Source organism: Microcebus murinus, chromosome 14 (genome assembly GCF_040939455.1).
Source record: "Microcebus murinus isolate Inina chromosome 14, M.murinus_Inina_mat1.0, whole genome shotgun sequence".
NCBI lineage: Eukaryota > Metazoa > Chordata > Mammalia > Primates > Cheirogaleidae > Microcebus > Microcebus murinus.
Genome location: NC_134117.1, coordinates 79,984,124 through 79,996,604, shown reverse-complemented (window position 1 = coordinate 79,996,604; position 12,481 = coordinate 79,984,124). Strand labels below are relative to the sequence as shown.

The window sequence follows — 12,481 nt, the reverse complement described above, 5'->3', positions numbered from 1 at the left end:
AAGTTTAATGGTGCCTCAATAGAAGGTCCAATTTTGGAGCTCCCTAAGTCACCATCTCTTATGCCCTCACTCATGTTGATATAGGACTAATAGATTAAAGACTTCAGCTTAGGTATTTTTCCCCTAAATTTTGGTAGTTTGTTTCTTTCAAGGAATTGGTCCATTTCATCTAAGTTGTCAGATTTATGGGCATAGAATTGTTCATAGTATTTTTTCATTATCCTTTTAATGTTTGTAGGATCTGTAGTAATTATCCCCCTTTTCATTTCTGATATTGTTAACATGTATTTTCTTTTTTCTTGATTGTTGGATGTAGTTTTATCAATTTTCTTGGCTTTTTCAGAGAACCAACTTGGAGTATTACTGTTTTCTAATATTAAATAAAGTGCTTGCTTATTATTTCCCAATATTTGTTGATTTTCCAGATAACTTTCTGTTGTGATTTCTAGTTTAAATCTGCTAGAGTCAGAGAACATATTTTGTATGATTTCAATTCCTTTAAGTTTCAGGTTTGTTTTCTGGCCCAGAAATGGTCTTTCAGTGAATATTCCATGAAAAGATGTGAGCACTTTGCTAACATATTTATAAATATCTTGGAAGGACAGTGTAATTGTTTAGTATATAGAACAGTCTTTTCCTTCTGACTTCCTCTGCAAGCAAGCCATTTTAATTTCCACAGCCTCCTATCATGGCTATACCAGAAATAATTTCTTAATCTTTTATATCTGTTAACTTTTATATTTGGTTTGACATGTGCTTTTCTTTCATGGTTTCTGTGAAGTGTATTCTAGGGTGCCTAGCAAAATAGGTGAGTAGTTTATATGCTTTTAACATCTTTGTGTTTATGAAAATATCTTTTTTTTTTCTTATCCTTGAATGAAAAATTTGGCAGGGCATGGAATTCTTTGTTCAGAACCTTTGTCCTTTAGAATGTGTGAGTATTCCTCCTTTGTCTTTTGGCATTTGGTTCTACATATGAAAAATTGTATGTCAGTTTTATTATTCTTTTAAGTGATCTCTTAATTGCTGAAGTGGGATTGCTGTACTCTAGAAAAAGAGTATGTGTATATATTTCACAAAAATCTTATTTTAAAAAAATCCATATGTATTGTAAAAGAGTGTGTGTGTGTGTGTGTGTGTGTATACCACAATTTTGTATTTCTCTTTTTGGCTGTATTGTGCCCATATTCAGAAACCTGAATTACTTCTCTATGTGATGAACTCTTTTCATCATCTTTTGCTTTCTGCTGGATGTTGTTTGTTTAAAAAAGAACTGAGGAGTCATTAAGCTTGACTGACAGATCTTTAATTAATTTCTGTATCTAAAATCAGTCATTCTTCTGCTCTTGTCAAACCCTAGCCCTTTGACTCTGAACATAGAAATTTTCATGAGCCCTTTGTTAGGATGTGTGTCCAGAAGCTGGATTCTTTTATCTAGTCTTGTAAATTCTAGATCTTTCAAAATTTCTCAAAAGTCTTGCTTACTGATTACAGCTTTCACACCTTTGCTGTGCTGTTATGGGATAGAATAAATTTGGACTTTTCACAATTGGATTCTGAACTAGAACTGTCCCTTATTTATGAATCTCCCTTTCTTTCGTTTCATAAACACTCTCCTCCTGGCCTACTCTTATAGTTAGAAGCTCTCTCAGACTTCACTGTCTGGGCCTAGTTTCTCCTGCCCTCATCTCAAATAGTGCTATTCCCATGTATTCATTTTTGGGCTCTTCTAGAATTTTTTCATATATGTGAAAACATTATTTGTGGAAATTTATTTATATGTATATCTGCCAAAATGGGCAATTCCAGCTCTGTGTTCCATAGTCACTTTAAGCACGGCATGAACAAAATTCAAATCATTGCCTCCTTCTGCCCAACTTATCATTTTCCTTGTGTTCCTATTTTAATTTATGGATTTCCTGGTTGCTATAGAATAATGTTAGTGGGTAAAATTCAAATGTCTTAATATGCTATAACCTGCTTCTACTATATAACTAAGGGACTTCAATTTACATATAAGTTGGGAGATCAGTTTCTGCCAAATGGCAGAAACAGTTTGGAATTGACACCAGAGCAGGACATCAGGAGGAAAGAGAAGAGTTGGTGATATTATAGCCATAAAGGAAGCAGACTTTACAGCTACTTTACAAGTAGGCATACTGCTGGGAAAGAACACTGATTGGAGAAGGATGGAGAAGAGGTCTAGGATGTATGGGGTCTAAGCACTGGCACTGGGAATAGAAAGGAAGGGATTAGGGATAGGTGCAGGAACACAGGTGGCAACCTGGAGCAGGTAACACCTCACAGGAAAGGAAGGAATGGTTCAGATTCTTGATAGTGAAGGCTAATAACAAAGTAAGCTGCTGAAATCGGGGTTCCCAGGAGTATCACAGAACCTAAATACACCACTCCAAATGGTCCTATGGAAGGATGTGTAACTTACTATGCCAACAGAAGAGGGAGCTTTTGAACTAAACCTAGAGTAACCCCTTCACTACTCCCCACCATAAAAATCAACTTTTATCTTCATTTGATCATGAATAAAATAAGTTACCCAACATCTATATAATACTAATATAAGATAAAAGCAGAAAGTATGAGTTAACATTTTTAATTGATATAAATCTCCCCCAAACATAAACAAACTAGAGGAAAACTGTACTTCTCCAATATTAAGTAATTTCAGATAGGAAAGAACCTTAAAAACCAGAAGTTAAAGACTCACAACAGAAATAGAAAAACAAGTAAATATAAAATATAGGTGAATTAACTCAGGAAATAAGTAGCAGAATAGAAAATCAACTCAAATTTTTTTTTTTTTTTTGAGACAGAGTATCACTTTGTTGCCCAGGCTAGAGTGAGTGCCGTGGCGTTAGCCTAGCTCACAGCAACCTCAAACTCCTGGGCTCGAGCGATCCTTCTGCCTCAGCCTCCCGAGTAGCTGGGACTACAGGCATGTGCCACCATGCCCAGCTAATTTTTTTTTTTTATATATATATCAGTTGGCCAATTAATTTCTTTCTATTTATAGTAGAGACGGGGTCTTGCTCTTGCTCAGGCTGGTTTTGAACTCCTGACCTTGAGCAATCCGCCCGCCTCGGCCTCCCAAGAGCTAGGATTACAGGCGTGAGCCACCGCGCCCGGCCCCAATTTTTTTTTTATTTCAGCGTATTATGGGGGTACAAATGTTAAGGTTACATATATTGTCCTTGCCTCACTTCCTCCCTCAAATCAGAGCTTCAAGTGTGTCCATCCCCCAGATGGTGCACATCGTACTCATTATATATGTATATACCTATCCTCTCCTCCCCCCCCACCTGCCTGACACCGAAAAATGTGTTTTTTTTAACATTTTGGTTACAGTTTATATCTTTGCAAATTTTTTATAAGTTGCAGTGTGCCCAAGGGAGAAGAGATGAATGAAGGTACAGTATATGACATGCAGGAGGAGATGGGTGTAAAGAGACCAAAGTTGGGGACGAAACAGAATTGATAAGGATGAGGAAGATAGTACTAAAAATAGAAAAAAGAGTGGAGTCCCAAAGTAACAAAAACTAAATAGTGAAAGTAAACTTATATTTAAACTATTATCCAAGGAAACTTTCCATAAATAAGACTGAATATACATATTTTAAGGGGCCCCTGAATGCCAGAGAGAATTGACCCAGAATAGTAAATGCCAAGAGAGACTATTAAAACTGCCATATTTAAAAGAAAAGAAAAAACATTACTTTTGGTCTCAAGGGAAAAAGTCCAAGTCACTTGGCAAGGAGAGAAAACAAAATTTACTTAATTCTTAAAAGCAACATATAAATATATAAAGCAAGAGTGGTAGAACAATTATTTTCAAGAAACTCAACAACACCTAAGTGGACATATAGGAGTAACATCTATCGGGTGTCGGAAGGGTGGGAGGGGAGATGTGGGGATGGGTATATACAACCACAACGAGCAAGATGTGCAACATTTGGGGGATGGCCATGCTTGAAGCTCTTACTTGATGGGGGAGGGGGACATGGGCAATATATGTAACCTTAACACATGTTACCCCCATAATACACTAAAATAAAAATAAATAAATAAATAATAAAAGAAACTCAAGAAAAAAGTATGAATCAAGAATTTATATCTAGCAAAGATAATCTTCAAGTGAAAATACTATATTTCAGATTTTATGGAATATAAATAAAGTAATGACTAGAGGAAATTTGATACCCTTAAATACTTCTATCAATACATATGAATGAAAATAATTGGCATTCTGACTCTAGCTACTACCAAAGCATACAGACACAATGGGAATGATCCTTCCCCTTTCTCTCAGTGGTTATTAATTTCCAAATTAATTACAAAGTTTTGTTATACTTCTTTCCCCCTACTGCTGCTACCTTAATGCAAATGTGTATTACTCACATTTGTATCTTCCTGCTGATGTGCCATTTGTCACTTTAGAGTTTTCTTCTAAACTAATCCACTCTTGTAACCCCAATGCTCACCTGTCTCTTCTGCAGCTCCCACTGTCTGTATTTGTATCTGCACATGAATCGTAAGCATCCCAAAACTGTATAAGACAGTCCACATAGTATGAAATAGCAGAATATTTATATTTTTCTCACATAAACAAAAACTTGTTATTTTTAATAAACAGATTAACATAAATGTATGTAATATATTAATAAGCAGAGATCTATTAAGTAATATGTAAAATATATTTTATTGGTCCAAAAGACAAATTCAGAATTTCTTCATGTTCTGTCACCTGACTTTATAACCTTCTTACTAATCTTGGTTCTACACCCTATTCTCGTATCATGCTGTTATTTGTAGTTTCCTAAATTTGCCATTTCTCTTACATCCATGCCTTTGCCAACTGTGTTTCCTTTATTCCTAAAGTTTACATTAGTCAATTTGACCATCTAATAAAATCTAACATGATAATACAAAATGCAAATAACTGTCCCCATTTGTGACCATCTTTTACTGTGTGCATATTTCTGTCATAGCACCTGCCAAGTACATTGTATTTTAAGCACTTATATCTGTGCCTCTGTGTCAAGTGGAAGCTCCTTGATAACAGGAATACAGTCATGCGCCATTTAGCAACAAGGATATGTTCTGACAAATGTGTTCTTAGGTGATGTTATCATCGTGCAAACATCATAGAATATACAGTACTTATACCAACTTAAATAGTGCACTTAGGCTATATAGCCTTTTGCTCCTAGACTACTACAAACCTGTACAGCATGTTATTGTACTGAATACTGTAGGCAGTTGTAACACAACAGAAAGTATTTGCATATCTAAATATAGAAAATATCTAAACATAGAAAAGTTACAATAAAAATACAGCATTATAGGACTGCTGTCATATATGCAGTCAGTCATTGACCAAAATGTCATTATGCAGAGCATGACTATAGTTGCTTTTATCATCTTTGTATCTCCAGCGGAGTTCCAGACATGGAGCGGTAGCTCAGCAAACATGTATTAAGCAAATATTTGACCTATGTGTACAGCAGGATACATAGGTCAAATATGTAGCAGCATACCATAACTTTCCAAAGTTAACTCTGCAGTTGGTATATTAAGAGTCAGTTCACATGTGTCTGTTCAATAGTACTCCATTCTGGTTACTTCAGATTGAACTGAAGTATGTTGTTCCAGGGACCAGTGACACTAAAGGATGTTACTGTGGAATTCACCAAGGAGGAATGGAAATTACTGACCCCTGCTCAGAGGACCCTGTACAAGGATGTGATGCTGGAAAACTATCGTCACCTCGTCTCAGTGGGTGAGAAAAACTTCTCCATATGTAGCTCCCATTAGTTTGCATTTCTTTTCCCAGTTGCTGTAACATATAAGGTCTGTATAGGGTTGAATGATAACAGGTTTATTTCAGAGGTCAAAGTTAATGAATCCATTTTGGGTGGTAGGAAAAAATATTTGTGTCCCTACATCCCCACTGAAAGAATCTAAATTTGCCAAACCTAAGTGGGACCTTTATTGTTCTCCTGAAACTACTTTATCCTTCAGAATATCTAAATTCCAAGCAATTTGTATCATTTCCTTTATCTTTTCCATTAATAGGTTATCGTGTGAATAAGCCAAATGGAGTTTTCAAGTTGAAGCAAGGAAAAGAGCCATGGGTATTAGAAGTAGAATTTCCACATCGGAGCTGCCCTGGTGAGCTAGAAGAAATGATACTCCATGTTATTGGTGAGGTGGTTGGTGCCTCTTGCCTTTTGAAATGTTTTTCAGGACTCTCTTTCTTAAGTATCCTTCTGGAAATGACTGAGGACACTTGATGTACACATGTCAGAAACCTAAATCACACCTCCAGTCTCTCCACTTAAATTCTCTTCTTTGCTTGACTTTTAAAAAATTGATTTACTTTTCTTTCCTATATATAAACTCTAATCCCTACATAACCTTGTCTTTTATTTTGTCTTTTTCTGTAGAATTCCCAGTTACTCTCGGGCATTGGAGTATACAACTATAATCTTAGTGTTTATAAATCTGACTTACAGTTTTTTTTCAAATGACATCTCTCTTCTTTTACAAACAACAAAGTGCCTCAATTATTTTTGCCACCAGTTTTAACTTCCTATTATTTCTGTAAACTCCGAATGCAGATTATAAATCATTACACCATTCATCAGTTATTAGTGTATCATTTCAGAATTGATACTTCCTTCTATCTAAACACATATCTAAAGATATGTGTTTATCTTTCACACAAAATGCTAATTATCCTTCCTACAATCTCCTGCACCTTATTTGGAGTGTTATAACAATAAGATAATCTCATCCTGCTTCTTTCATTGTTTTTCTTGTATTTTCTGACTTGTGTTCTGATGTGTTGTCAGGATCAGGAACAATGCGTGGTACATATACGTATTACTTGCTCACTAGATATTTGTTGAAATGAATTTTGATTAACAAGAGACAGACTCTATCTTTTGCTTCATAGTAACTCCTGCAAGGGCTCATCCATTCTTAAGCATTGAGTTTTACACTAAGAAGTCCTAAAATCGACCTGTCCAGCATCCTTGTTGTATTTGTATTCTGGTCCCATATTTTATCTTCTTACAAAATAGTTCCTCTGATTCTGCTTTCTTCCTTCTTAGAATCAAAAACAAAATCTTTTTTTTTTTTTTTTTTTTTTTTTTTGAGACAGAGTCTCACTCTGTCACCCTGGGGAGAGTGCAGCAGTGTGATCATAGCTCACTGCAGCCTCATACACCTGGGCTCAAGCGATCCTCCTGTCTCAGCCTCCCAAGTGGCTGGGACTACAGGCACATATCCCCACGCCAGGATAATTTTTTCTGATTTTGGTAGAGAAGGGTCTTGTCTTGCTCAAGCTGGTCTCGAACTCCTCAGCTCAGTTTATCTTCCCCAACTTGGCCTCCCAGAGTGCTAGGATTACAGGTGTGAGCCACCACCCCCAGCTTTAAAACCAAATTCTTAATTTAAATTCTCATAGTAGCTACATAATCTGGCAAACTTATATTGCCACTAGCCTGTCATGGTAAACTTATACTGACTCACTATTTCAATACACATTTAAATTAATTTTCTGTCAAGAACTAGTCTCTGACCCTTTCTTGCCTACTGCCTCTTATTTCTCCTTATGGCCCCAAAACACATGTTAATCTCAATTTTACCATCCTTTTAAATATTTTCCATACATAGGATTTTATTTGGTGTGTATTGAAGTTACACAGGTCCCCATCAAATGACTTTTCTTATGTGTTACCCACAAATGCCATGAGATTCCAACCCCAAACCCCTGCTTATAGTCTTTCACTTGCTTCCATGCATTTAAAGATGAATAAATATTAAGGTCAGTGAAGGTTCTAGAATGATGTTGAATAATCTCATCTCTAAAGATCATGTAGTAAATTGGAAGTAGGGATGTAGGAGGCCAGATATGAAAGCAGAACTCAAGGCTAGTGCTGGGTTGTGAGTAATGCTGCTTTGGAAGTGCAGGATTTGGTGCTCAGTCTAAGTTCGGGATTGAAAATCTCTGATGATGCAACTGTGAATTCATCCTTGGATAGAAGCCTTGCCCTCTGCTTTTTAAAAAATCCTTCCTTTTGGATGTATGTGTTCCTGGGCCTTCCTGTCCGAGTGACAGTTAAGCCAACTAGATGGAAAGTGAAAGCCCCAGCTATAGGACTATTCCCCTAAGTAGGAGGAAACTGATGTTCTAAGAAAAATCACTTTAGTGTTGACATGGAGATTGTTGTAGATGGATAAAGAGGAAACAAAGGAGAAGCTTATAGTTTGCTAACTACTAAGAATCCTAACACAGTAATCTAGGTTTGAGGGGATAAGACCTATACTTTAGCTCCTTCATCCAATTTAATCTTTTCCCTGATATTTCCAATGAACACAGCTCTTTCTTATCCTACTTCCTGTTCATTGTTCTTAAGGGACTCACAGCATTCTCTATGATTTCTGCATTCCCTTTTAGCAACACTTTGAATATATTTTGTTCTCTGCTTCCTATTTTTTCTTTTTTATCTGAACTTTCTCCTCCCAGTTTTTAAGATCATATTTGTAAAAGTGTCAGAGTATCTGGGTTTATAATCAGGTTCCTTTCCCTGTCCACCACAGTGTTTTTTTATAGTTTGTTTTTTTTTTCTAAAACAATAGGAGAGAGGAAATTTTCATTTGAGAGTTCTTTCATTTTGAGAGATTGGCCTGAAGCTAAGAATCAATCCTATGACCATAATAATGTGTTAAGATTTATTAAAGTATTAAATTTTGGATTCCTTTGTAGAAGATCTAAGGAATATTCATGACCTAGGAGCAAGAAACCAGGAAAGCCAAGCTGGAAATTCAAGGCAAGTTCAAGAATTAATGTTTAAGATAGAAGCTTTGTAAAAAAGAGTCCTGTAGTGGTTACTGGAAATGGGAGAGCACTAGTTAATACTAATTGGAGAAAACTAACACTGGAGTGAATCTCAAAGAATGTAATCCAAAAGGGAATGCCATTTTTCATATGGACCTTATTCAGGATTAGGAGATTCAAACTTTGAAGTAGTCTTTTGACTTTTCTGAATTACATAATGAGGAAGGCTTTAATACACAAAATAGAATGCAGGCAGTTGAGAGACCCCATGCAGATAAGGTTCATTCTATCAGATGTTAAACTACAGTGTATGTCAGAGAATGCTCACAGTGGAGAAGCCCTGTGGATATGATGAATATGGGAACATCTCTAAAAATTAGCCCTCAGAGTTACTTGGAAAATACACACAGCAGGAAAATAAAAGCCTTAAAAGTCTCATATATTAATGAATTTTGAACTTTTTATCTAGGAATGGAGAACTCAAAAAACATCACAAAACTCATACCGGAGAGAAAGCCTATGAATGTAAGGAATGTGGAAAATTCTTCTGCCAGAAGACTGCCCTCATAGTACATCAGCATATTCATTCAAAGAACAAATCCTATGACTGTGATAAATGTGGGAAATCTTTCTCTAAAAACGAAGAACTCACAATACATCAGAAAACTCATAACAGAGAGAAAACGTATGAATGTAAAGAATGTAAGAAAATTTTCTATCACCTGTCATCTCTTAGTAGACATCTGAGAACCCATGCAGGGGAGAAACCCTATGAATGTAATCAGTGTGGGAAATCCTTCTACCAGAAGCCACATCTAGTTGAACATCAGAAAACACACACAGGAGAGAAACCTTTTGAATGTACTGAATGTGGGAAGTTCTTCTATGTGAAGGCATACCTCATGGTACATCAGAAAACACACACAGGGGAGAAACCCTATGAGTGTAAGGAATGTGGGAAAGCCTTTTCCCAGAAGTCACACCTCACAGTACATCAGAGAACACACACAGGAGAGAAACCCTATAAATGTAAGGAATGTGGGAAATTCTTTTCTAGGAATTCACATCTCAAAACCCATCAGAGAACTCACACAGGAGAGAAACCCTATGAATGTAAGGAATGTAGAAAATGCTTCTACCAGAAGTCAGCCCTCACAGTTCATCAGCGAACTCACACAGGAGAGAAACCTTTTGAATGTAATAAATGTGGGAAAAACTTTTTTTATAAATCAGACCTCACTAAACATCAGAGAAAACACACAGGGGAGAAGCCCTATGAATGTACAGAATGTGGGAAATCTTTCTCTGTGAATTCAGTCCTCAGATTACATCAAAGGACCCATACAGGAGAGAAACCTTATAAATGCAAGGAATGTGGGAAATCCTTTTCTCAGAAGTCACATTTTATCATACATCAGAGAAAACATACAGGGGAGAAACCCTATGAGTGTCAGGAGTGTGGAGAGACCTTTATCCAGAAGTCACAACTCACTGCACATCAGAAGACACACACAAAGAAGGGAAAAGCTGACAAGTAGCATGAGTTGAGAAATCCTGTCGGAATTCATCCTTCAGAATAATAAGATGATTCACGTGAGGGCAACCTTACAAATATCAATAGTGAGTGATATTCATAAGGTTCATTCATAATGATATTGAGGTGTGAATTCTTAAAGATATCATCAAAATGGTAAAATCTTTAGTCACAATCTTTCCTTACAAATAACATAGAAATTCTGTAAATTTATAAGGGAAAAATTTTTACCATATGGTAGACTTTACTAAATATCAGACAGCATAGGTGGCAGAAATCATACAACTTGTAAAATGTGAGAGGAACCTTACTGTTAGAAGTCATACTTTGGCCAGGCATGGTGGCTCACTCCCATAATCCTAGTACCTTGGGAAGCCAAGGCAGGCAGATCGTTTGAGCTCAGAAGTTCGAGACCAGCCTGAGCAAGAGCAAGACTCTGTCTCTACTATAAATGGAAATAGATTAGCCAAACAACTAAAAATAGAAAAAATTAGCCGGGCATGGTGGCGCATGCCTGTACTCCCAGCTACCTGGGAGGCTGAGGCAGGAGGATTGCTTGAGCCCAGGAGTTTGAGGTTGCTGTGAGCTAGGCTGATACCATGGCACTCTAGCCCAGGCAAGAGAGTGAGACTCTGTCTCAAAAAAAAAAAAAAAAAAAAAAAAAAGAAGTCATACTTTGTTTTATAGCATAGAAACCACACAGAGAAATCCTATAAGTAAAATAAATGTCAAGAAGTTTTCTGTCAGGGCAGCCAACACTAGACATGCAAAATGTCATATGAGAAACTCTTTTGAGTATCCTGAGTATTCAGAAATCTCTTACACAAGTGGGGCTCTTATATCAGAGAATTCAACAGGGATTACTACAAAGATCGTGACAGATGTAGAAGCCTTTATCAAGAATTGATATTTCATTGACAGACCAATGGTACTTGAATAGATACTTTAAATGCTTGAAAGTTTTTTAACAAAAATTCAAAGAATTTGAACAAGAGAAACAATTATACTAGAAGTTTTGTTGCAGATCTGATTTTTTTTTTTTTTTTTTTTTTTTTTTTTGAGACAGAGTCTCACTTTGTTGCCCAGGCTGGAGTGAGTGCCATGGCGTCAGCCTAGCTCACAGCAACCTCAAACTCCTGGGCTCAAGCAATCCTGCTGCCTCAGCCTCCCAAGTAGCTGGGACTACAGGCATGTGCCACCATGCCCGGCTAATTTTTCCTATATATTTTTAGTTGGCCAATTAATTTCTTTCTATTTATAGTAGAGACGGGGTCTCGCTCTTGCTCAGGCTGGTTTTGAACTCCTGACCTCGAGCAATCCACCCGCCTCAGCCTCCCAGAGTGCTAGGATTACAGGCGTGAGCCACCGCGCCCGGCTTGCAGATCTGATTTTAAGATTTTTTTTCTTTAAAGAAACCTTTAAATGTCTAGATAGATGAAACTTTTAAAAAGCACAAATACAGGCCGGGCGCGGTGGCTCACGCCTGTAATCCTAGCTCTTGGGAGGCCGAGGCGGGCGGATTGCTCAAGGTCAGGAGTTCAAAACCAGCCTGAGCAAGAGCGAGACCCCGTCTCTACTATAAATACAAAGAAATTAATTGGCCAACTGATATATATATAAAAAAAAATTAGCCGGGCATGGTGGCGCATGCCTGTAGTCCCAGCTACTCGGGAGGCTGAGGCAGTAGGATCGCTGAGCCCCGGAGATTGAGGTTGCTGTGAGCCAGGCTGACGCCACGGCACTCACTCTAGCCTGGGCAACAAAGTGAGACTCTGTCTCAAAAAAAAAAAAAAAAAAAAAAAAAAAAAAAGCACAAATACATTAAAAAATCAGGCAACATCACATATGCTGAGTCCTTTAGTATGCAGGACTTTGTGAGCGTGCTACAAAACATATCTTGTGGGTATTTGGCATGTATGTGGAACCCATCCATAATTGTACATAGGTAAATATATAACCTTAGTTCAATAACTGGTATGTATATGAAGATATCTCACACTAAGTCTCAGTAGTGACTCTTGTTAATGTATTATTGTAAGTATAATATTCTTTTTAAATTATAATATATCTTTTCATCCTATTTGTAA

At 36.9% G+C, this 12,481-nt stretch overlaps 1 protein-coding gene across 4 annotated transcripts in view; it reads left to right on the top strand.

Annotated features, from left to right (window-relative positions):
* The window catches only part of LOC105879012 (uncharacterized), a 57,362-nt gene extending 45,519 nt beyond the window's left edge, over window positions 1-11,843 (top strand). For 2 of the 4 annotated variants that reach the window (XM_076010352.1, XM_076010351.1), the window contains exons 3-6: window positions 5,668-5,794; window positions 6,091-6,219; window positions 8,789-8,852; window positions 9,330-11,843. In XM_076010352.1, coding sequence (XP_075866467.1) covers window positions 5,668-5,794; window positions 6,091-6,219; window positions 8,789-8,852; window positions 9,330-10,398 — 1,389 coding nt within the window. In that variant the 3' untranslated portion in view covers window positions 10,399-11,843. Of the gene's footprint in view, window positions 1-5,642; window positions 5,795-6,090; window positions 6,220-8,788; window positions 8,853-9,329 lie in introns of all 4 variants that reach the window. The other 2 variants (XM_076010353.1, XM_012778955.3) reach the window with 2 other exon arrangements.
* The last annotated feature ends 638 nt before the right edge of the window (window positions 11,844-12,481 follow it).